General features: G+C 35.8%; 3 protein-coding genes across 3 annotated transcripts; 2 read left to right on the plus strand and 1 right to left on the minus strand.

Annotated features, from left to right (window-relative positions):
- The first annotated feature begins 1,194 nt into the window (after positions 1 to 1,194).
- Positions 1,195 to 4,696, plus strand: LOC132067167 (peroxidase 2-like). Its single transcript, XM_059460316.1, has 2 exons — positions 1,195 to 1,940; positions 3,702 to 4,696. The coding sequence occupies exons 1-2, from the start codon at positions 1,239 to 1,241 to the stop codon at positions 4,446 to 4,448; spliced, it is 1,449 nt and encodes a 482-aa protein (XP_059316299.1). The 5' UTR covers positions 1,195 to 1,238; the 3' UTR covers positions 4,449 to 4,696.
- Positions 4,524 to 9,212, minus strand: LOC132067168 (protein POOR HOMOLOGOUS SYNAPSIS 1). The gene is made up of 8 exons (XM_059460317.1): positions 8,795 to 9,212; positions 6,858 to 6,974; positions 6,053 to 6,118; positions 5,833 to 5,936; positions 5,550 to 5,746; positions 5,414 to 5,466; positions 5,265 to 5,292; positions 4,524 to 4,961 (listed from the first exon to the last, which is right to left on the minus strand). Exons 1-8 carry the CDS (start codon positions 9,050 to 9,052, stop codon positions 4,903 to 4,905), a joined length of 882 nt encoding a protein of 293 aa, XP_059316300.1. The 5' UTR covers positions 9,053 to 9,212; the 3' UTR covers positions 4,524 to 4,902.
- A 4,157-nt stretch (positions 9,213 to 13,369) lies between these two features.
- Positions 13,370 to 21,291, plus strand: LOC132067169 (glutamate--glyoxylate aminotransferase 2-like). The gene is made up of 14 exons (XM_059460318.1): positions 13,370 to 13,618; positions 14,993 to 15,189; positions 15,727 to 15,792; positions 15,873 to 15,990; positions 16,605 to 16,686; positions 16,776 to 16,863; positions 17,014 to 17,172; positions 17,607 to 17,780; positions 17,874 to 18,005; positions 18,807 to 18,872; positions 18,991 to 19,055; positions 19,849 to 19,940; positions 20,030 to 20,186; positions 21,058 to 21,291. The coding sequence occupies exons 2-14, from the start codon at positions 15,076 to 15,078 to the stop codon at positions 21,185 to 21,187; spliced, it is 1,443 nt and encodes a 480-aa protein (XP_059316301.1). The 5' UTR covers positions 13,370 to 13,618; positions 14,993 to 15,075; the 3' UTR covers positions 21,188 to 21,291.
- Positions 21,292 to 21,521: the final 230 nt, after the last annotated feature.

Below are 21,521 nucleotides of genomic sequence, written 5' to 3' on the forward strand. Positions count from 1 at the left end.
CTAACAAAAGAAATTCAATTTATCACTAGAAATGACAATAATGTTGGTGGGATTTCTAATAACTTTAGTTCTTGCATAATTGATTTAGAGAGGTATTCCGCAAAAAAATACAAATTAAGTTTTTCTTTTGTTGTGTCTATATAATTAATACTTATTTTAGCATGACTTAGTATTTTTAGATTATGGTCATTTTCTTTTATGGCTTGTTAATTAGCAATATTTATTTTAACCGATTATATTAGCTTTTGTTGAATATTTTAATACAATGTCATCACTCTTCTCACATTTTGTGTTATTTTCTTAAGAAACACCTTAATTATATAATTGTATAGCTTACTAGGACTAAAGAAATATTTAAAGGAAATAAAAGTTATATGTTTTGTATCAAGACTATTCCGAAAAAAAAACATCACCAATTTTAGAAAAATCTACAATAACTGAAAACAAATTGTTGTACTGTATAAGTAACCCAGAAAATCCCGAAGGATTGAAAAACTATATAACTTCCTCTTCTCCTCCAACGTTCCAATTTTATTGGTTTGCGTCGCTAGGCTGCTGTATAAATTTTAAAACCCGAACATATTTGCAGAGCTAATACTGTGACTAGGTAGTCTTGTTTGGTGACTTTTTAAAAAATCCGAACCAACCATTGTGCTGGTAAAGCAAAGAGTTGCAGCTCTTGATTTGACGTCACGCAAATTCCTTAACGATGTAAACAATTGAGGAAAGAGTAAAACTAGAGGTACTAGTAATGCATACCGAGAAGCCATAGCTATTGCTTTGATGTCTTTTCTTGTGAGATTTTGAAGAATAAGAAGTTGCATCTCCTTATATATATTACTCCTAGAAAAGGAATGTGCGTGATTTTTCGAATGCAACGAGACCTTAGCTTGTTTTTATACAATTTTTTTTGGCTGCACTATGCAGGCCAAATAATAAAACCTATATATAAACATCAAAATTAACGCAAACACATACTAAAAGTTATATCACTTGTTCTCCTAGCAACTAGGAAAAAGAGAAAAGTAAGAAAACATGAAGTAGTTAGATAGGCTAGAAAGGCCCCCCTTATTTTGAGGGGTGAGATTATTAGTCCAACCAAAAATTAAATAACTACCTAAAGACTTTAACGTTTACGGGCTATTAACAATGATAGCCTCAAGTTCTTCCCTCTCAAAAGTCTACAGGCTTATAAATGCCAAATATTTTTCATCAATAACCATCAATGCTCTGGAAGGATGGCAGCGAAGGCGAGGATTTTCGCTGGTTTCTTTCTTATTTGCATTATCCTCCCTTCGCTGGCCTCAGCATTTGTAGATCATCTTCCTGAAGTTCAACTAGCAAACGAGTCTGATAAAAATGATGTGCCGATCCATGTTAATAATGTAGCTCATGTGAGTGAAAAGGTGAAAAAACTTAAAAAGGCATTAAAGAAAAAGGCAAAGGAACAACATGATCTGTGGGAAAAAATTCTTGATAATGAGATCACTGAAGAAAGCCAACCTGAAGAAGAGGCTGCACCTGTAACTCCAACGCCTGTGCCTGTCGATCCAACACCTACACCTACACCTGTGCCTGTTGATCCAACACCTACACCTAACCCTGTGCCAGTTAATCAAACACCTACAAATGTGCCTGAAGTATATCCGGGAGCAACTCAAACGCCTGTGACAATAGGATATGGGGGCGCACCTCTAACACCTAGTCCATCAGACCCACAAACAGCTGTGCCTGTACAGCCAGCTCCTCAACAGGACCATCCAACACCAAAAGAAATTAAAGAGCATCGCAAACGTGCCGGATTGGAAGTGGGATTTTACGATGAAACTTGCCCAAATGCTGAGAAAATTATTAAGGCAGGCATGGTAAGAGCTTTTGCGAATGATTCCAGCATTGCTGCTCCAATTCCCCGCCTTCTGTTGCATGATTGCTTCGTCAATGTAAGTCTTCAGTCCTTACCTCAGTATGCAAATTCTACAATAATCTTTACAGGAAACTCTAACAAACATACATGGTTAACCTCAAATTTTCTTTACAAGCTTTATCAGTGGCAAATCTAGAATTTTCATTCAGGGTGTTCGGAAAAAACAACTGAATCACTTGAGCTAGTGTTTTGTATTTGTTCAGGGTGTTCAAAAATATATGTACATAAACACAGAAAATTTACTCTAAATATACACTATAATTTTTTGCCCAGGGTGTTCGGGTGAACACCCTGGGCAATGGCTGCATCCGCCCCTGCTTTATATCTTTTGGTGGTTGAGATCGTTTGGGTTGGTTTCATTGTCGAGAGAAATGTGCAACTTGGGAGAAAAAAATGTACTGCTTGATACTATACTCCACACAATTAGCAACAGAAAATTTTCACAGAAAGTATTCTTGCAAGAATTATAGGAAAAGGCTGACTAACTCCACTAAGGGTGTGTTCGGTATGAAGGAAAATGTTTTCCCGGAAAATAAGTGAATTTCTACTTATTTTCTCATGTTCGTTTGGGTAGCGGAAAATAAGTGAATTTCTTACTTATTTTCTCATGTTCGTTTGATTGGTAGAAAAAAATATTTTTCGAGAAAAATACCCACAAGCCCCACAACTCCACCCCAATCCCACCCGCCCCCCCCCCCCCCCCCCCCCCCCGCACTCCCAATTTTTTTTTTTAAGTATTTAATTTTTTTCTAGATTTTCTAAACCGTCACATCCTCCTCCCCCTCCGGTGTGGACCCATACCACACCAACCCCCACAACCACCCACCCCCCACCCTTAATTTTTTTGGAGGGGGTGGTGGGCTATCGGGAAAGGGTGCGTGGGGGGCGGGGCAAAAAACCAAAAAAAAATTCAAAACTTTTTTTTTTCAAAACAAAATTAATTTTTTTTTTTGGGGGGGGGGGGGGGGGGTGGGGGTGAGGTGGGGTGGGGTGATGCAAAAAACCAAAAAAAAATTCAAAACTTTTTTTTCAAAACAAAATTAATTTTTTTTGGAAGGGGGTGGGGTGGGGTGGTGCAAAAAAAAAAAATTCAAAACTTTTTTTTCAAAACAAAATTATTTTTTTTTTGGGAAGGGGTGGGGTGGGGGTGGGTGGGGCAGGCGTGGGGTGAGGTGGTGCAAAACACAAAAAAAAAAAAATTCAAAACATTTTTTTCAAAACAAAATTAATTTTTTTTTGGAGGGTGTGGGGTAGGAGTGGGGTGGGGTGGTGCAAAAAACAAAAGCAAAAATTCAAAACTTTTTTTTCAAAACAAAATTAATTTTTTTTTTTTTTTGGAGGGGGTTGGGGTGGGGCAGGGATGGGTGGGGTGAGGATGGGGTGGGGTTGGGAGTGGCGTAGGGGTGGGGTTTGATTGCGGGTGGGGGTGGGAGTGGTTGGGCGGTGAGTTGGGTGGTTATGGAATACACTTATGAGGTTTTCCTACTTTTATTAAAGTCATTTTAAAAAACTTTTTTTAATTTCTTTTTTCCTAAGAAAATGTTTTTCAAAATTTTTGACCGAACGAACATGGAAAAATTGAAAAACATTTTCCGAAAAATATTTTCCTCCATACCTAACACACCCTACATCTTGAATTTTTTTCTTCTGTATTCACCAAACATTTACAACTTCCCTTTTACACCACTTTCTTTCTCAGGAAATAGGTTTTCCCATGCTTTCTTGACAACCAAAAGAAACCTCAAGTCTAATGAAAATCCACTTATGTAATGCACAGGGATGTGATGCGTCACTATTCTTAGACCAGACACCAAGTGGTGCAAGGGTAGAGAAGCTCGCTAACTCCAATGGTCCAACAGTTAGGGGATTTGACCTCATTGACGAGATCAAGGTCGAGCTTGAGGCCGAATGCCCTGGCATAGTCTCATGCGCTGATCTTTTGGCATATTTGTCAAGGGATGCCTTTGTTGTATCAGGTGTCCCTCACTACGACGTTCCTGGTGGACGTCGTGATGGAATGGAATCCCTTGAAGCAAATGTTCTCGGCAACCTCCCACTTCCTGATTTTACAGTGGATACGATGATTGAACTGTTTAAAAAGAAAGGCCTGAATGAAGAGGATTTGGTAGTCCTAATTGGTGCCCACTCCATTGGAGTAGCCCATTGTTTCAGCTTCCTTTACAGATTGGATACTCCGCAGAAGGCTGCTTTGGTAGATACAAGGCTCGCTGGAGTTATGAGATTCACATGTACAAACCCAATGAGTACAATAGCTTTTGATACCACCACACAGTACAAGATGGATTCCATTTACTACAAGCAGCTGGCGGGGAAGAGAGGATTACTTGAATCAGATGTGCTTTTGAGTGAAGATCCCAGAACAAAGGACTATATCCAGAAGTTTGGCGAAGATGAAATGGGCTGGTTCAATAAGTTGGGCAAGGCCATGAACAAGTTGGCTTCAATACAAGTGCTCACAGGAGACCAGGGGCAGATCAGGAAACAATGCCGGGCTGTCAACTGAAAACTGGATATAAGTCTCTAACATGCATCAAAATATTGAATTGGTTCTTCACTTCTTATCTTCTCCACCCCCCCACCCCCCCCCCTCTCCCCCCCCCCCCCCTCTTAATTTACCAAGTTTTACTTTGAAGCTCATAGGACTAATATAACATACAGATGGAGCATGAGAGGTGTAGGTTGCTCATCTGCAACAAATTAAACATTATGTACAAAGCAAATTTTTGTCTGAAATGAAATCACAATTTTGTACTTTTCCATTCTACTTGAGATAGCTAATCGAATTGCTTCAAACTGACAATGCAGGGAAAAAGCGTCCTGTACAAATTACAACTGCTTGCTTTGTTTTGATGTAGTTTATGAGCAAATTGCGAAACAAAATGAAAGGAACTCCCGCGTTTGAAGAAGTAAAAGGAAACCAAGCTATGATTTGTGTATATGTCAACCTCTTGGTGCAGCTACAGTACTGTATTATCTCCCAATTCACGGAAGATTTTATCAACTTTGACTAGCATATCTGTCAATATCAGGAATTATTCGGATTAGTACTCTAAATCAGTGAAACCAGATCTGCATGTGTCTGCTTCATTAAACCGTGAGTTATTGTATTTACAACTTGTGTAGAAATTACTTAGGAACAATTTTTACCATGGTCTAAATAGTGGTCAACTTCAAGAATAGTGATTTGAAGGCTTTCCGATCCAGTAAAAGGAAGTAATAATTAAGTTAAAAAAAACAAAAAAAAGGAAGAACTATCAAAGTGATGTGCATGCTCCACCATCAAAACCTGGAAATGGGGCATTAGTATTTAAAGACATACCTAGGAATGAAGAGTCCTCTAGATATTTCTGCAAGACAATCAAGCAGGTGGATCATGCAATGTAACACAGTTCACTCTAAGTATGAGCCAGCCAGCCATTTAAAATTTTCAGAAAGCAGAATGTTAGTTGATCGAAACAGAAATAATACCGCAATTTGGTCTTTAAGGTCAACCTCCTTCGTCATACTTGACTGTGCAGCAGCTGCGATCGTTAACAATTATTAATGGTGTTAGTTTTGATCAGAAAGTAGAGAACTTCATGACAAGTTAACTGATGTGAACCACCTTGATCAACTTCAGGGCAGCAGTTCATCAAGAAGGATGTGAAACTGGGAGGAAAAGCTGAAACAATATCCTCAGCTTCGCGACTTAGTTTCATTTCCTCTGTATGCAAATCTTGAGAAAATTCAGGTGCCAAGGTCAGGGGCATATGATGAGGAGTAGAGTCACCTGAAGCTGCACATCCCCATCCTATGTTGTCCCTGAGAAAATCATACCTTCAGTAAATTATACTTTAATAACGTAAAATGGTATGTTCAACACATCTTGAGATGGGAGGATGCGTCACCAGTGTGAAGCTCCATCCAAAGGAATAAACTCAGATTGAGAAGATAATACTGAATCAAAGTCATCACATCGAAGAGCTTGAGGGCTTGCATTGTCCAACTTTTCCTAAGAATGTCACATATGAAAAGCATGGGAAGGAAGAAAGCTGTATATTTTTTACGAAACAAAACCCACTGTCTGAAAAAAACTCAAGATAAAGCAACTCAGAGCGATTTAAGTACCTTTAAAACATTCATGAAATTTTCTATCTCGTAGATTGTCAAAAACCGCAGGACAAATTTCTGAATCTGCAAAAACAAAAGGCCAATTGAAGTCTACATTTATGGGGTTATCCGTAGAACCTTCACACATAATTCCCGGTATAAGGATTAGGAGATAAGAAGCCTCGACCATCATCATATCCACTTTGAGCTGTCCAATATGACAAAGCCTCAATAGAATAATATCCTAAATTTGCAAGTTAAAGCACACATTACAGCTAGGAAGCTTGAGTGAACATTTGGACGCCTATAACAGTTTCGTGAACTGAACTGCCCAGGATATGTGCTTGACTACTTTCTGAAGAACTGTCTATTATCTTAAGTACCAAATGGTAGAGAGCTTGGATAAAATGCAATACTCAAGTTACAGAGTCTAAATCTGAGATGGTTCAAATTCTAAAGCGAAGGATATCACCACTCCCATGTTATTGTATTGAAACTTCAAGTTATGCACCTAAAGAGACCTGCTGAGGAAAATTATCTTACTAGAATAACTAATAGACGTGGTAAACTAGCTAATTCAAGTTTATTCCATGCAATACTTCACAAATATTTGCCTTTCTCCTTTGCTTTTTTTTAACTTCATCCATTGCTCACTTCACTTCTTTGAGGTTTTACTTCTCTATAGCACTTTCATCTTAATGCTATTCTTAATCTCATTATTTCTCTACAGTATAATTTTCCTAGAAAGAAGAAGTTTCAGCTGAAATGAATAGGGGTTTAAAGACTTAAAACTCGCTATGACTTCAAGAAGGCTTATGCTCACCTGGCCAACAGAATCCCTATAACTAACGAGGACAGCTCTACTTCCCCTTGCTGGAAAACCAGATACACATGAGACCTGAGGCCACGAGAACATCAACCGTGAAATGTAATGCTCTTCCTGCAAGAAGTAAATAATCAAACCAGAAAAAAGTCAGAAGCATGGGACTTCTCTGTCAGCTTCTCAGGCAGAAAACTTGCTACTGTCACATTGTTTTAAGAGTTTAGGAACCACAGCAAGTGACATCCTTTTGCTTGCAGAACTATGAGACGGCTATGAAAAAGCAGAACTGATGATGCACAAGACTAATGCTCGTGCTCTGTGTGAAAAGCTCTTCAAGCTGTGTAAGACCAGTTTATCTCACAAGGTGCAACAACTATGTCACATCTTATGCTACCAAACAGAGAACTAGTTACCAAGAAATCACTAGGCCACCATTGTGTAAGGAAAAACTGGCATTGCTTCCGGATTTCTCTGTGCCCGTGATATTTTCAGGATCAGCTATAAGACCCGTTTGGAATAATTTTCCACTCTATTTGAAAATCAGTGTTTGATCATGAAAATTTTAAATCCAACTTGAAGTTGTCTTTCAAATTTGGAAAACAGCTTATAACATGTTTTCCAACTCACTTTTCACTTTTAAAGTTGTATTTAAGTATATTGAAGCACCAACACTATTCCAAATATTCTTTGAAAAGGGTATCCCCACTCACAACTTCATCTTCAACTCCAAGCCCATAAATTCCAAATAAAGTGAAAAATATTTAGAATCTATGATAAATTTCCCTCCTGGGAAAAGACACCTTGTTGGTTTGCCGATAATGACACGAAGAAATTGCTTTGATTAAAGCAATTGCGGTGATTATCTTGGCCACTTTTAAACAAATCCAGAACACAACTTTTGCATTCAAAAAAATCAATACCAGTTCTCCAACACAGTTAAAGTGAGATCACTCAGTGTAAACAATTTCAAGCAAAAATTGACTCTGCAACACTAAGCTACATGAAGTTTTAAAAAAACAATCAACCATAAATATCACAACCATGGAAAATAACATTGGAACTCGAAAATTATGCATGTTTATTTTCGAATTAAACTAGATCCTTCAGAATTCATCAAATCATAAGATCTGAGAATCAACAAATTCAAACTAAAATTAGCTTCTGCTATATTAACTAAAAGCTTTCATTAATTTTTTTTTTTAAAAAAATTTGCATCATAAATTCACAATCAGCAACAACTAACATTCAAATTCAGAAGTCATGCCTTTTCATTTCGATTTCAACATCATCAGCAAACACATTCTATCAATCCAAAAAAGAAACACGAAAACAAAACTAAAGCAGCGAGAATGATATGAAATCATAAAATCAAGTATTTCCAAACTAAATCTAACTATGAAATCAAAGTCACATCAAATTGAAACAAAATTTCACTTCACAAAGTTCACAATCAATGGAAAATAAAATTCAAATTGTAATTTATACGTTTTCTAATCCAACTTCATCCTTGAGTAACTCAGTCGACAAATATATCAATCCAAAAGGAGAATCGTAAACTTAACTGTAAATCACAGCCACATCAAATTAAAACAAAAAATTACATCACAAATTCACAAACAGTAAAAAAAAAAAAATGACATTCAAATTGTAATATGTAGCGTTTTCTGATTCAAATTCATCAGTCAGCCGACAAATATATCAATGCAAAAAGGAGAATAGTAAGTGCTCACAAGGATTCTGTCACAGACAGCGAGGACGAGGATGAAACAGCGACAATCAGATCAAATCATAAAATCACTTATTAAACTTGACTATGAAATTCAAAGCCACATCAAGTTGAAAACAAAAATTTAACATCAGAAATTCACAAACAGGGGAAAATAACATTAAAATTGTAATTTGTACGTTTATATGAATGGAAAAAGGAGAATTCTCACAAGGATTCGATGACGGAGAGAGAGGACGAGAATGAAACCCCCAAAGGTATTGGTGCTACGGAGTTTGAGAGAAAGGAGAGAGGAAGATGAGATCCATTTGCCGCCTTTACGGAGAGAGACCAGAGACGAGTACTGAGGAGGAAAAGCTGGACACTGAATGAAACGAGCGTATTCAACTTCCCACTCCTCCTTTGTTACGCTCGTCATTGACATTGATGACGCTATTGGTGCTGCCCCTGAATATTCTGATCCCGCCATTTTTTCAAAATTCTACTTTCCACTTCTTTGTTGCTTGCACCATATACCAAGGGGCTTTATAAGCTTACAATTTTAGATTGTGCTGAAAGCAACACTATTATGTTGCGTTGGATTTTCAGATGAAGAAGCTACCATCAAAATCCAATTCAAATAAGCTCGTATTGGATTTTTTTAAGTTCGGTTTTGGGTTAATGTGTTCGGATTTTCGGTTTCAACTTTTGAGGCTTTAAGACAAGCTTATTAGTAACAAAATTCACGTGCCTAGTTACCAAGTTACGTGTCTTAGTATAATATGAGACCGAATAATAGCAAAGAGTTGTTACCGCTGAACCAAAAGGTATCAAGTCAAATAGTTTAGTTCTACATTATTCCTTATGTTTCATTGGAAGCTGCCTTATTCTTAAAGTAGTGAATTAAACTACTACCTCCGTCTCAAAATATTTTTTCCTATTTTACCCTTGTATTAATTAGCAACATTAAAGAGGTTCTCATTATTGATGGAGTAAACATTTATTGAGAAGAGATTAAATGATGAAATATGTTAAGGGTAAAATAGTCAAATTACTACCCTTATAAATGCTTTCTTAATGGGCGTGTAAATGAAAAGTACGACAAATATTTTGAGACGGAGGGAGTACAACTTTACAAACTCTATTATATTTAATTTGGTAGAAAATTTTATATTGAAATTAAAATTATAATGGGCAGGGCCATGAGGTACTAATCTATTGGACCTATGGAGTAATTAGTATTGAGCACATATATTATAATGGGTAGGGCTAATATAAGGTATAAAATTTCGAATTTTTGGATATCCATAACTCCGAAGTACTAAATCCAATATCCAATCCGAAATTCCAAAATTTTAAAAATAAAATTTAAAGTCCAATCCATAATCAAAAAATCCAAACTATTCTATCCAAAGAATTCAGAATTCGGGTTGGCCCAAACTATGCCCACCTTATTATTAATATTCACCTCATCTCAATCTATGTGACATAGTTGAAATTTCGAGAGTCAATCAAGTTTTTCTTTGACCGATTTGCCTTTCAAATATTTTAAGTTGGTAATTATTGTGATTTATAGTACCTTTTACGTAGTTTCTAAAAATATAAGTTTTATTTCAAAAATAAAATAAAATAAAGCTTCCATGACCAAATTCCAATCAAAATTTAGAAACTTGAAACTCGAAATTCCAACCGTGCCACATAAATTGAGACAAAGAGAGTATTATTTTTATTCTAAAAAAAAAAAAGATAAAAGAAAGAAAGTACAGATGTGCAACCTTTTAAAGATTACTTTTCCCCTTTCAAATTATTTATGCTTTGACAAAATTTAAAATGTAATTTAAGAAGAATTATAATTTAAAATATCTTTTATATAATTTTTGAGTTTTAAATTTTAAAATATTGAGTTAATTTAATTTAATTTTAAAAATTAGTTGAATGAACTTTCGAAAAAGGAAAAAGCGACACTTATTTTGAAACGGAAGGAATAATGTTTAAAAGACCTTTTACCTTGACCAATGATTTTTCAATGCATGTGTGCTTACAAGTTATTATACCCCATTCACTAAACTAAAGATTCTATATTTTGTATTCTTCTATAATTCAAGTTAACTAAAGGTGTATTCGGCATGGAATACATTTTTCAATAAGTGATTTATTTATTTAATTTTCTAATGTTTGGTAAGTAAATATAAATTTAGTCAAACATTATTATGGTGGAGTTAGATGGAGCGTTGAGGGTGAGAGGAAGACGAAGAATACATTTAGCGCACATAAATGATGAAAAAAGCCTATAGGGAACCAAATTCAACTAGAAATACGATAAAAGAGATTGTTATGATAAATTCATTAAAAGAAAGAAGAATCTTTGCTGTATTATAAATTTTTAATAGTTCACTTCCTCAAAATTTTAAGATGCGAATTAATGAAACTATTATAGCAAAACAACGCCATTGTAGGGTGCCAAAATAGTACTTCCCTCAGTCCCTCAAATCCCTTTTAAGTGATTTTTAAAGAGTTGACACACTCTTAAGAAAGTCAATTAATAATATTAATTAAGTGAGTTACTTTATTTAAGAAAAAAACATTTATCTATCCTTCAAAACTTGTTAACACTTTGTTTAATCATTTATTAGATAAGTGTAATCCTTAACAGAAAAAAAACATTGTTACCTCTTAGTTTCTTAAAAAACACTTATTTTAAACCAAATAAAAAAGTTTAAAAATTACTTAAAAGGGATCCGAAAGAGTGTGTAAAAAATTACTCCGTACTTATTTTGAACCAAATAAAAAAGGTTAAAAATTACTTAAAAGGGACCGAAAGAGTATATTGCATTGGTGACTCTCCTACTATAGGGGCTGTTGAGAAGTTTCTAAGATCAAATTGGAATTTCAAAGTAAAACCTCAGATTTTCTTCCACAGTGATGACCATTGTTATCGGATTCAGTACTATGGAAGAAAAACAGGAGCTACTACATTCAGGTCCACAATCCCTTGGAAGTAAGCTAGTAGTTATGAAGTCCTGGACCTCAAATTTCAATGTTTATGATTAAGTGCTTCAAATTGTGCCATTGTGGGTGCAACTGCCCAATCTAGCTCCCTCTTAATTGTTGGGGCATGAAGTCCTTAAGCAATATAGGTTAGGGAGTACTCTTGGAACCTTTTTGTTTGCTGATCAGAGACGGACCAACGTGGAAGGATCGGAGTGCACGTTCACTCCCACCCTTCAGAAAAAATTATGTATATATATATGTGTGTATATACCTTGAACAATTAATATATATTTAATTGTGCGGCTCTAACAAACGAAAGTGTTTTTGGGGCAAAAGACGTTGGTTGCAAACCATCGCTTCCCTTACGTCACCCCCGATCGAACCGAATGTCAATTTTAATTATTTTTTGAGCCTATTTTTAGGAAAACAATAAAGTTAAATGAGCTCGCCTGCATTCAAACACTATGACTGTCACACACGTATTGCATAGCCTTAGCCACTTTGTTAGCCATCTCTTTCATTTGCTTCACCGTGATTAAATTTATTTATTACACATATTTGACCTATATACTTGTATTTTTGTCATTCTTGCTTTGTGGACCGGTCCGACACAAGATTATCCTCAAATACTATTAAAATTTTTTGTTGGCGTTTATGTTAAGATAATAGTCTTGCATGTCATCTTAAAATCACAGTCGTCGCTGTTCTTGATGACTGTACAACAAACATGGCCAGGATCTTTTTTGCAAGGATTTTAGTGAAAATGGATGTAACAAGACAAGTCCAAAAGAGTTATTAAGCTACAAATACTTTTATGTGTGCAACTAACTAAAGTTCTTTTTTTTTTTTTTTTTTAACTGTAAATATACACTAAGTTACTACAGGAAAAAGGGAAAGAAACTTCAACAGTGCAAAATGAAGTTTTTTGCACGGATTACCTTTAAACGCACTAGTCTTTAATTTTGTCCCTCATATATGTGGTCTTTCATTTTTATCTTTGTTGCTGCATTTAATGAATATATCCAAACCTGCTTCGCTCGGCATTAGTTATGTAGTATTTATCTTTGAAAACTGAAGTTTTGCCTCGCCCGGCACAAGTTCGGTGGCAATTAAGTTTATGCGCATAAGTTGTGTATTAACTTTCAGATTATGTTGAGTGTTGAAAGTTTCTTGTGTTCGGCATAACTTAGGCTATTATGATACATATGCCGAGCGAAATGTAAACTTTGCCGATTAAAATCTATACTTTTGCCGCGCCAAAAGTGCTGAAGGACAAAAATTAAGGCCCACAAATTTGAAGTGCCAAAAAATTAAAAACCACCCGGAAATAGGGATATTTGGGCGAATGATCCGTTCACAATTCAGTAAACACTGATACGGGCTTATAAGATAATTGCATTTAGAAGTCTTTTAGGCTCTTGAACATTGCGGAAGTTGAGGCCCCATCCCAATAGCTAACCTCTTACAAACCAAAATTAACACCTTGGGTTGGGCCTAATAAAATCCAACAAAGTTGAAGTTCAATTAAATGCAAGCACTTGTAACAGTGCCAGTCGCTGTAATGGTTACCACATGCAGCCCACATTCGACCTATTATTTAATTTCCTTTTGTCTTTATATACACGCACCCCAAATTTCAATTCAATTTTTTTATTTGAATATAATTTTTTAATCATGATTGTGAAGTTTTTGGCCTTTTTTCTTTATAGTTGAAAAAACTTATGTTGTCGTTGGCAAAATGAGGGCGATATGTATATATCAAGAACCAAAACCACAACTCTAAAGTTTGAAGCAGCACCACGATTTGCTTTATCTCCAAACTTGTGATTCAATATGTTGCAAAAATCTAATGTTCAGATTAATCCAATCTACCGATTGTTCAGTGGCTGTGGTTTCACCTTGGAATTTATGTCTTGACACTTGGCCACATATACACAAATAATAATATATAATTATCCCCCATTTGCCTCACACATAAAAAAAAAGAATTGCACTTCTTATTTTCACATCACCAGACTGACTTCTGAGTTCTGAACAAGGCTTCACACAACACTTGGCTCTAACTGTAAGTGATCCCCCTTTTCTAGTGCTTATTAAAGTTGTTTTTTTCATTTATTTAAAATATAACCCATTTCATGAAACTTAATTAAAAAGAGTCAACTTGGATTCTATAAGGGAGAGTCCAATACTTTTAAACTTGGTAACAAATTTTATGCTTTATTTGATAAATGGGTATCTGAAGATTTTGTTTATGTTTGTGATTCTGCATATTCTTTGTGTGTTATAATGATTTTTAATTGGATCCAAAAATAATGCTTACGTACAAATATTTTATCTTTCTTCTGCTATGTATGATGGAGTTTTTTTGTCATCTTTCTTGATTTCCTACTGTTACGAATATGTGATTGACATCTCAGTCGTTCATATCCTATACTTATGCATAACGCAGCTTTTGTTTAGGTGATTTTCTTGGCTAGCATTTGTTTACTTCAACAATTTGTTATATTCTATCTTTTTTAAATAACGGCGGTGTTGAGGCCAGTTTGCATGCACCTTGACTATTCCACCGGATACCTGCTACCTCCCACTAGCAGGCACAGCCATAATTTGAAATTTATGGGTTGAGGACTTTAGCCTTTTTAAGTTGTTGGGTTCTAAATTAATAACTTGTACATATATTCAATGGAATTTTTAAGCCAAATACATGGTTTGGACCAAACTACTAGGTTCAGGAGGGGCGGAGCCAAGTAGGTGGAAGGGGTTCATCCAAACCCCCTTTGGCAAAAAATTAATATACAAGGTTAAAATTATTTTTTATGTATATATAGTAGATGTTGAATCAACCTGGTTTTTTTCGTCTGTTTACTTTTTTATATTTTGAACCCGCTTATTGAAAATCCCACCACTGGGTTAGGGCGAACCCGTGCCCACTAGCATATATACCGGGTAACTGCTCACAGAGGCTTTTGCAACTACTTTATTAACTACTAGGTCACACACTTGGCTGCGAGTTTGTTAAATTCTACAAACGGTCTTTGTTATGATTACTGTCAATGCAGATTTTGATTTGGGTGTATGTGGTCACGTACATTGTTGATTTTCTAGTTCCCAGCTCATACTATTTACAGTTTTTTTTTTTTTTTTCAATTTCTAATGTTGCTAAAATCACAAGCATGACCTTACTGATAGATTGTCCAAATCACGTTATATGCAATTGGATTGCCACTTTTCTTGTGCATAATATGTTTGATTGCGTTTGGGGGTTTTATATATGGAAGTTGTGGTTTTATAATCAATGAACTGAGCATTCTGGTCGGCACAGTAGCAAGTGATTTGCTTAATCTTCTTATACTTTCTGTTTTTTTTTCCGCCATTACATTTTGTTGCTTTCCAGTCATTGTTCCTTCTTAGTGCTTATAGTTTCTTCATATAATTGTAGATTTTGAGCCAAGCAGCTAGACTGCGAGTACGGGCATCACTTTGCTTGGAACTTGAACTAAGGGAAAACTCTAATTTCTTATAATGTCTAAGCCATTAGACTATGATAATCTGAATGAAAATGTCAAGAAGACCCAATATGCTGTCAGAGGGGAGCTGTACCTTCGAGCTTCTGAGCTTCAGAAGGAAGGAAAAAAGGTATAAGTTGTCAAATACTCCGTAGTTCTTGTTTTTTCCTGTTAGAGATTTTGCCTGGTGACATTTTATAGCTTGTCATGTACTGATAGGGACTAGATACTTTTAAAATAGATATTATTGTCCATTTACCCTCGTTGAGTCACTCATAGTTCAATATTCCAGCATGCACTAGGAATGTTGTCTATCAGACCTTTATAATCATGAAATTATAGGCAAAATTTACGCAGTTTGCAAGATTTGAAGCATTGAAGGAGTCATCCGTATAGAGCCTAGATTGTTACCAAAACCTGTTTGAATCTATGAACATGCATAAGAATTTACAATTCCTCATCTAAATAATCATGAGAAAGTACATGCTCTTCTGATGTGATGCCACAATTGAACAATTTATACAATAATAGTGATTAATCTATTCCAGAGTTCTATGACCAGGAAGAATTTTGTAAATCCTAATGTTCTGTGGAATCGTTTGAATGAAGACCATGTAATTCATTCCAAGCTCGTTTATACTATCTCATTATTCTTCTTATTCTGCAGATCATCTTCACAAATGTTGGTAACCCCCATGCCCTTGGACAGAAGCCACTGACATTTCCACGCCAGGTTTGTTGCAGTTGCTGAATGCCTGTTTTTAAGATGCTTGAGGTTTGGTACATGTAAAAACATTGGACTATATATTTCAGGTCATTGCTCTGTGTCAAGCTCCATTTTTACTGGATGATCCAAATGTGGGACTCATATTCCCCGCTGATGCAATTGCAAGGGCTAAACAGTTGCTTGCAATGACTTCTGGAGGTCTAGGTACCCTTTCGCAGATAACCTTTAATTGTTATATATGCTCCTCCTTGTGCTGTGTCCCTCTTTCTCCTGCCAAACAAAAACACAAACAAGAAATTGTTTTTGCTTTCATGTCATAATTATTCTTTTCTTCGTTTTTTTATTTTTTATGTTTTAATGATTTTCATATTCTTGCTTCACCATTTACTCATTTTTCCTGATTATAGTTTCTTTGTTATGTTCGTGACATCATGATCTATAGTCTTCTTGATAAGAAGTCTTGGTGTTATTTCATGTGAAAGTCTTTAGTCACTGTAATTTCTTATATCCTAAAGGGCTACTAACTTTTTATCCCTTCGGATGGGGTGGGAGGTGAGAGTTGGTAGATTGTAACTTGGGAACTGGTGAAATTAGGGCTTATGCATTTAATCCTTTCTCAGTGTCTAAAGCTAAATTAGACCACAGACACTTGACCGTCTAGCTGAAGTCCCGTCTTTTGGGCTGTATCCATCACTAACTACTGGTCTGTGTTCTTTTTATGACACTTGATTCCGAGCAACACATATTATTTTGGCCTAGTTTCGCGACAGTGTATTTTAGAGAGGGAATGATGCATTCTATATTTGCTGGTCAAGCAGGTGCTTATAGTGATTCCCGTGGAATTCCTGGTGTAAGGAAGCTAGTTGCAGAATTCATTGAGAGACGTGATGGATATCCAAGGTTAGATTGCTCTTTCCATTTTACTTGGTCTGGTTTGATGTCCTCAAAATTTGATTCTTGAACTGACATCTAGTTATTTTGTTTGACAGTGATCCAGAACTCATATTTCTCACAGATGGTGCTAGCAAAGGAGTGATGCAGATCTTGAACAGTGTCATTCGTGGCCCAAGTGATGGGGTAACTGATAATTTGATATGAATAGCACAGATTTTCCTCTTCATATTTTCTTCCTTGTTTTTAACTTAGACAATTCCTTCTTTTAGCACCTCCAGGTTTTATCTTTTACAGGTATTATCATATTCTTAATGAGTGCATATTTGTTGCTAGATATTGGTCCCTGTTCCCCAGTATCCACTATACTCTGCTTCAATACAATTATTAGGGGGTTCTCTTGTTCCTTACTACCTTGAAGAGACTGCAAACTGGGGTCTTGATATCAATGACCTTTGCCAATCAGTTGAACAGGCACGATACAAGGGAATAACTGTGAGTATGCTGAACTTCTGCTTTCCATTTACATTCAGAAAAATATCGTCTCATGTGAATGTGAATTCTGAGTATGGTTCACTAAAGTCAGTTTTATTAGCAACTTTAGGGTTGGTGAACGTTAAGCCTTCTTTGTCTGTACACCTAAGTCACCCTCCCCATCCCCCTTGTGACTCCCAAAGAAGGAAAAGAACGGAAAATAAGAGAGACAGCACACATGTAGGACTGAATACTACAAACGTTTTCAGAAACTGGCAAAACTTAAAAAGCTATTCAATGGGCACTGGTCCCTTTACCCAAGATACATTTGGATGGCTCAAATAATAGCTGAATTACTTTTCCGCTTTTAATGTCCTAAAGCATTCTGTCCTCTGTGTTTAATTAGGCATGTCTAACATTAATCTGTACATATTTTATTTCTTTGTTTCTGCTAGGTACGAGCTATGGTGATTATAAACCCTGGGAATCCCACTGGACAATGTCTTAGTGTGGCAAATATTAAGCAAATAATTCAATACTGTCACCAAGAAAATTTACTATTACTTGGAGACGAAGTGTATCAGCAAAACATTTACCAAGATGAGCGCCCTTTCATAAGTGCAAGAAAGGTATATGTGCAAATTTTCTGACTGCAGAATTTATTAGCCAACCAGTATCTTAGATCCTACATACTCATTTCATGTTATTCACGAAATATGAAGGTTTTATTGGATATGGGCCCACCCATAAGCAAGGAGCTTCAGCTTGTTTCGTTTCACACTGTCTCCAAAGGATATTGGGGTGAATGTGGACAGCGTGGAGGATACTTTGAGATGACCAACATTCATCCAAGGGTTTGTCTTTCGCTTCCAATTCAAACTGTAGCGATAGGAATACACTTGATATTTCTTTCTTTTAGAAAGTGCTTATTCCTCAGTGCCACGTTGTATATCATGGTTTACATTGATAAAACTCTTGTGGTGATGGTGAAACATGTAGTGATCTCATGGATTAGCTAAGAAAACTGTCTAAAAGAGAACATAAAGGAACTATTAGCATTCTCAAAATAAAAATAGAAATAAATAAATAAATAAAAAGGGAACAGAAAGGAAACAGATGATCCATATGTGAGATAGCAACTAGTTGGAATTAAGACTTAGTTGTTGTTGTTGTTGTTGTTGTTGTTACACTTATGGTTCAGTGTTTGGCAGGAGCTTTTCAACTCTAGTTAAAAACTTGTATGCCAGTGTAAAGATAAGTGTCATTAGAATATCCCTAGCCCTAGATAACCCCAATGCCTTGAAACAACAGAGATTACTAGTGTTGGAACCAGAAAGGCCCGAATAAGGGAGAGTAGATAGAGATGATTCATATAGCCATAACTAGTTTATGATTGAGACGTGGTTTGTCAATTGATTAGAATAATTTGAAAGAGATTAGGGGATCTTGTAAGTGGACCATTTAGTACTATTCACAATAGTTTAGTTTTCTAAGAAAAGGAAACTATTCAAAATGTTTATCTTGTGAAACTTGTGGTCATATTTTATTCTGACAATGTAAGTTTTTCTTGGATTTGGACTTTACACAGTTTTTCTGGTATTGGACTCTTATGTACCTAAGACAGAACCTTTCCTTTTTCACATTTGATATTGCAGGCTGTTGAAGAAATATACAAGGTTGCTTCAATATCACTCAGTCCAAATGTACCTGGACAGATATTTGTAAGTCAATTTTTACTTGTCTCCTCCGGATAATAATATTGTGCTTTACATTGAGCAACATCATTTTTCAATACCAATCCACTTTGTTAGTAATGTCCTGTTCTTTTGTATCTTACAGATGGGGCTCATGGTGAACCCACCCAAACCTGGAGATATCTCATATGACCAATTTGTTAGAGAGAGGTATGACTGCTGCCATCAGCCCATGAAATTCTTCACTTTCTTCTAATAATTGAAAAATTGGTGCAACAAAAAAAGAACTTTTTTCTCTTCGATGGGATCTTTGATATGAACTTTGAAACTATGTGCCCCCTGAGTATCTTCTATATTTGAACTAGAAATCTGGAAGTACGTCACAGGTTTGACTCTGCACAGGTAAAAGCCTTGTATTTAAGTAGAGAAGGGTAGAAGGGTGGGTCCATTATCTATCGAGTTTCAAACCTTGTGCTACAGGCCCTTGGGAATTTCTCGGCAATAAAATTATAAAAAAAATAATAATAAAAAAAAAGTACAAAGAAGAGGAAGCTTAAAGCTATAAATACATCTATGACTTTGTCACCCATTTAAGCAGAACCATTGGAATTGCTGTGGTCGTTCGAATTTTATTAAAAGAATGCACTTCTCTCCAACATAACTCCCAGAATAACCTAAGTAGGGGTCTTGATCATTGCGCGGCTCTCATGTTTTCTCCTAATGTTCTGGTCAGGTACAGTGAATACAAGTAGCTGGGGGGGTTAAAGTCACACGCATCCTAAATCATAATTCAATCTTTTCCTTTTTTCTTCTCTTTTTGAAAAAAAAATTGGATTTATACCAATATCTGTCTACACTCTACTGTGATCAAGCATTTGAATCACTTATAAATTTCTTAACTTCTTTTTCTCTCTCTTTTTTTTTTTTTTTTTAATAATTTCTGTTATCTTTCCACACACTCTCTCAATCTTTAATGATGAATATTAGTTTATTCTGATTGCAGTAAGGGTGTCCTCGAGTCATTAAGGAAGAGGGCACGCATGATGACTGATGGTTTCAACAGCTGCAGAAATGTTGTTTGTAATTTCACAGAAGGCAAGTCAACAGTTCCCTATAATCATCAGTGAGTTATTCAGTGAAATGCCAAATGAGTTCCCTTTAACTATGTGAGGAAATGATTTCAGGTGCAATGTATTCCTTCCCACAAATACGATTGCCTCCTAGAGCAATTGAGGCTGCAAAGAAGCTTGGGAAAGTTCCCGACGTTTTCTACTGTCTGAGGCTGTTGGAAGCTACTGGCATCTCGACTGTCCCTGGTTCGGGTTTTGGTCAAAAGGAAGGGTGAGTTTATTACTCCTTCTGTTTCTTAATAAGTGGTGCTTTTAGCTGTTCATTTTGGTTCGAAATAAGTGGTGCTTCGCAAAATCAAGAAGGCTTTAATTTTTTTCTTTCAATTTTACCCTTAATTTATAAATGGAGTTTTACATAACCAATAAACCGTTAAAGAGCTACTTCTTTTTCAAGGCATTTGATTAAGGTAAGTTAGTAAAAACAGTTTTGACTTTCTAGGAGTGAGTAGTTTTCTTAAGGGGTGTGCCCAAGCTAAAAACACCATTTATTATAAACCGGAGGGAGTACTGTCATATTGCTGCTCCTTTCACAAACCTTTTCAATGCCAAAATACCCTTAATATGCATTTCCATTGTTATTAAAAGCCATCGCTTCGTCACTTAAAGTGATGAAGCGATGCCAAGTGAAGGATCATCGCTTTATATGCTCTTAAGATAAATATGTTTGACGCGTAAATTGATCCCAAGAGGAATGGTCGATTTTTTGAATCTCAACTAAAGTCAGATTAATATCGATATTATTGCATAGCGGACATAGAAATTTGTTATTTTAATAAAGAAGTCTGATTATTATAGTATTAAATTCGTATATACACAGTATTTTTAATTTTCCGAAACTGTGTGCTTCACTTTAAAGAAGCATATACATTTTGATTTTAGAAACACCGTTGATTCATACCTCAATATTCTCAAAAACTCCGTCTCCCCTTCCCTCGGGTTACTTTTCTTTAATCCATTGTGAGGCCTCAGTTGTTTTTGGTTTTGAGGAGGGGGGTATGCGTGGGAATTAAGATGTTACTACTATTTTTGAAACGCGTTAAGATAGCTTATTGTGGGATTCATTGAGTTTGTCAACAATGTAGGGTGTTCCACCTAAGGACAACCATCTTGCCAGCCGAAGAGGACATGCCTGCAATTATGGAAAGTTTCAAAAAGTTCAACGATGAATTCATGGAGCAATATGAAGACCACAGAGGCTATTCCAGGATGTAATGAAAGATGGTTGGAGTATTTATTGTATATGTTTTCTTTTACAACTACTGCAATTCTCATAAACTCTTTTCACAAACAAATTATTGTACACTACTTGACCGTGATCTCTTCTGTTCCCCCCCTCTTTTTAGCCTTCATTTATGTTATATATGACTTACTAGATTTACTACGTGGGTGTATATATTTGCCTCATAAGTATTCCTTTTCCCTTCTGCATTTAATTTTATTTTTAATTAGTAAATCAGGCCATATTATATTAAAACTGAAACACAAGAGAGGGATGGGTGGGGATATTATTGCAACCCTTTTTAAATTATGTAAGTCGACTGCTAAG

Source organism: Lycium ferocissimum, chromosome 8 (genome assembly GCF_029784015.1).
Source record: "Lycium ferocissimum isolate CSIRO_LF1 chromosome 8, AGI_CSIRO_Lferr_CH_V1, whole genome shotgun sequence".
Classification (NCBI taxonomy): domain Eukaryota; kingdom Viridiplantae; phylum Streptophyta; class Magnoliopsida; order Solanales; family Solanaceae; genus Lycium; species Lycium ferocissimum.

Excerpts from the sequence above, each read along its gene's own strand:
- LOC132067169 (XM_059460318.1), top strand. The coding sequence starts at position 15,076 with ATGTCTAAGCCATTAGACTATGATAATCTGAATGAAAATGTCAAGAAG. Across the intron at positions 16,864-17,013 it reads TTCGTGGCCCAAGTGATGGG|ATATTGGTCCCTGTTCCCCA; the intron begins GTAACTGATAAT and ends ATTTGTTGCTAG. Across the intron at positions 18,006-18,806 it reads TGACCAACATTCATCCAAGG|GCTGTTGAAGAAATATACAA; the intron begins GTTTGTCTTTCG and ends TTGATATTGCAG.
- LOC132067167 (XM_059460316.1), top strand. The coding sequence starts at position 1,239 with ATGGCAGCGAAGGCGAGGATTTTCGCTGGTTTCTTTCTTATTTGCATT. Across the intron at positions 1,941-3,701 it reads TGCATGATTGCTTCGTCAAT|GGATGTGATGCGTCACTATT; the intron begins GTAAGTCTTCAG and ends TGTAATGCACAG.
- LOC132067168 (XM_059460317.1), bottom strand. The coding sequence starts at position 9,052 with ATGGCGGGATCAGAATATTCAGGGGCAGCACCAATAGCGTCATCAATG. Across the intron at positions 6,119-6,857 it reads ATAGGGATTCTGTTGGCCAG|ATTCAGAAATTTGTCCTGCG; the intron begins GTGAGCATAAGC and ends TTGTTTTTGCAG. Across the intron at positions 5,747-5,832 it reads TTGGATGGAGCTTCACACTG|GGACAACATAGGATGGGGAT; the intron begins GTGACGCATCCT and ends TGATTTTCTCAG.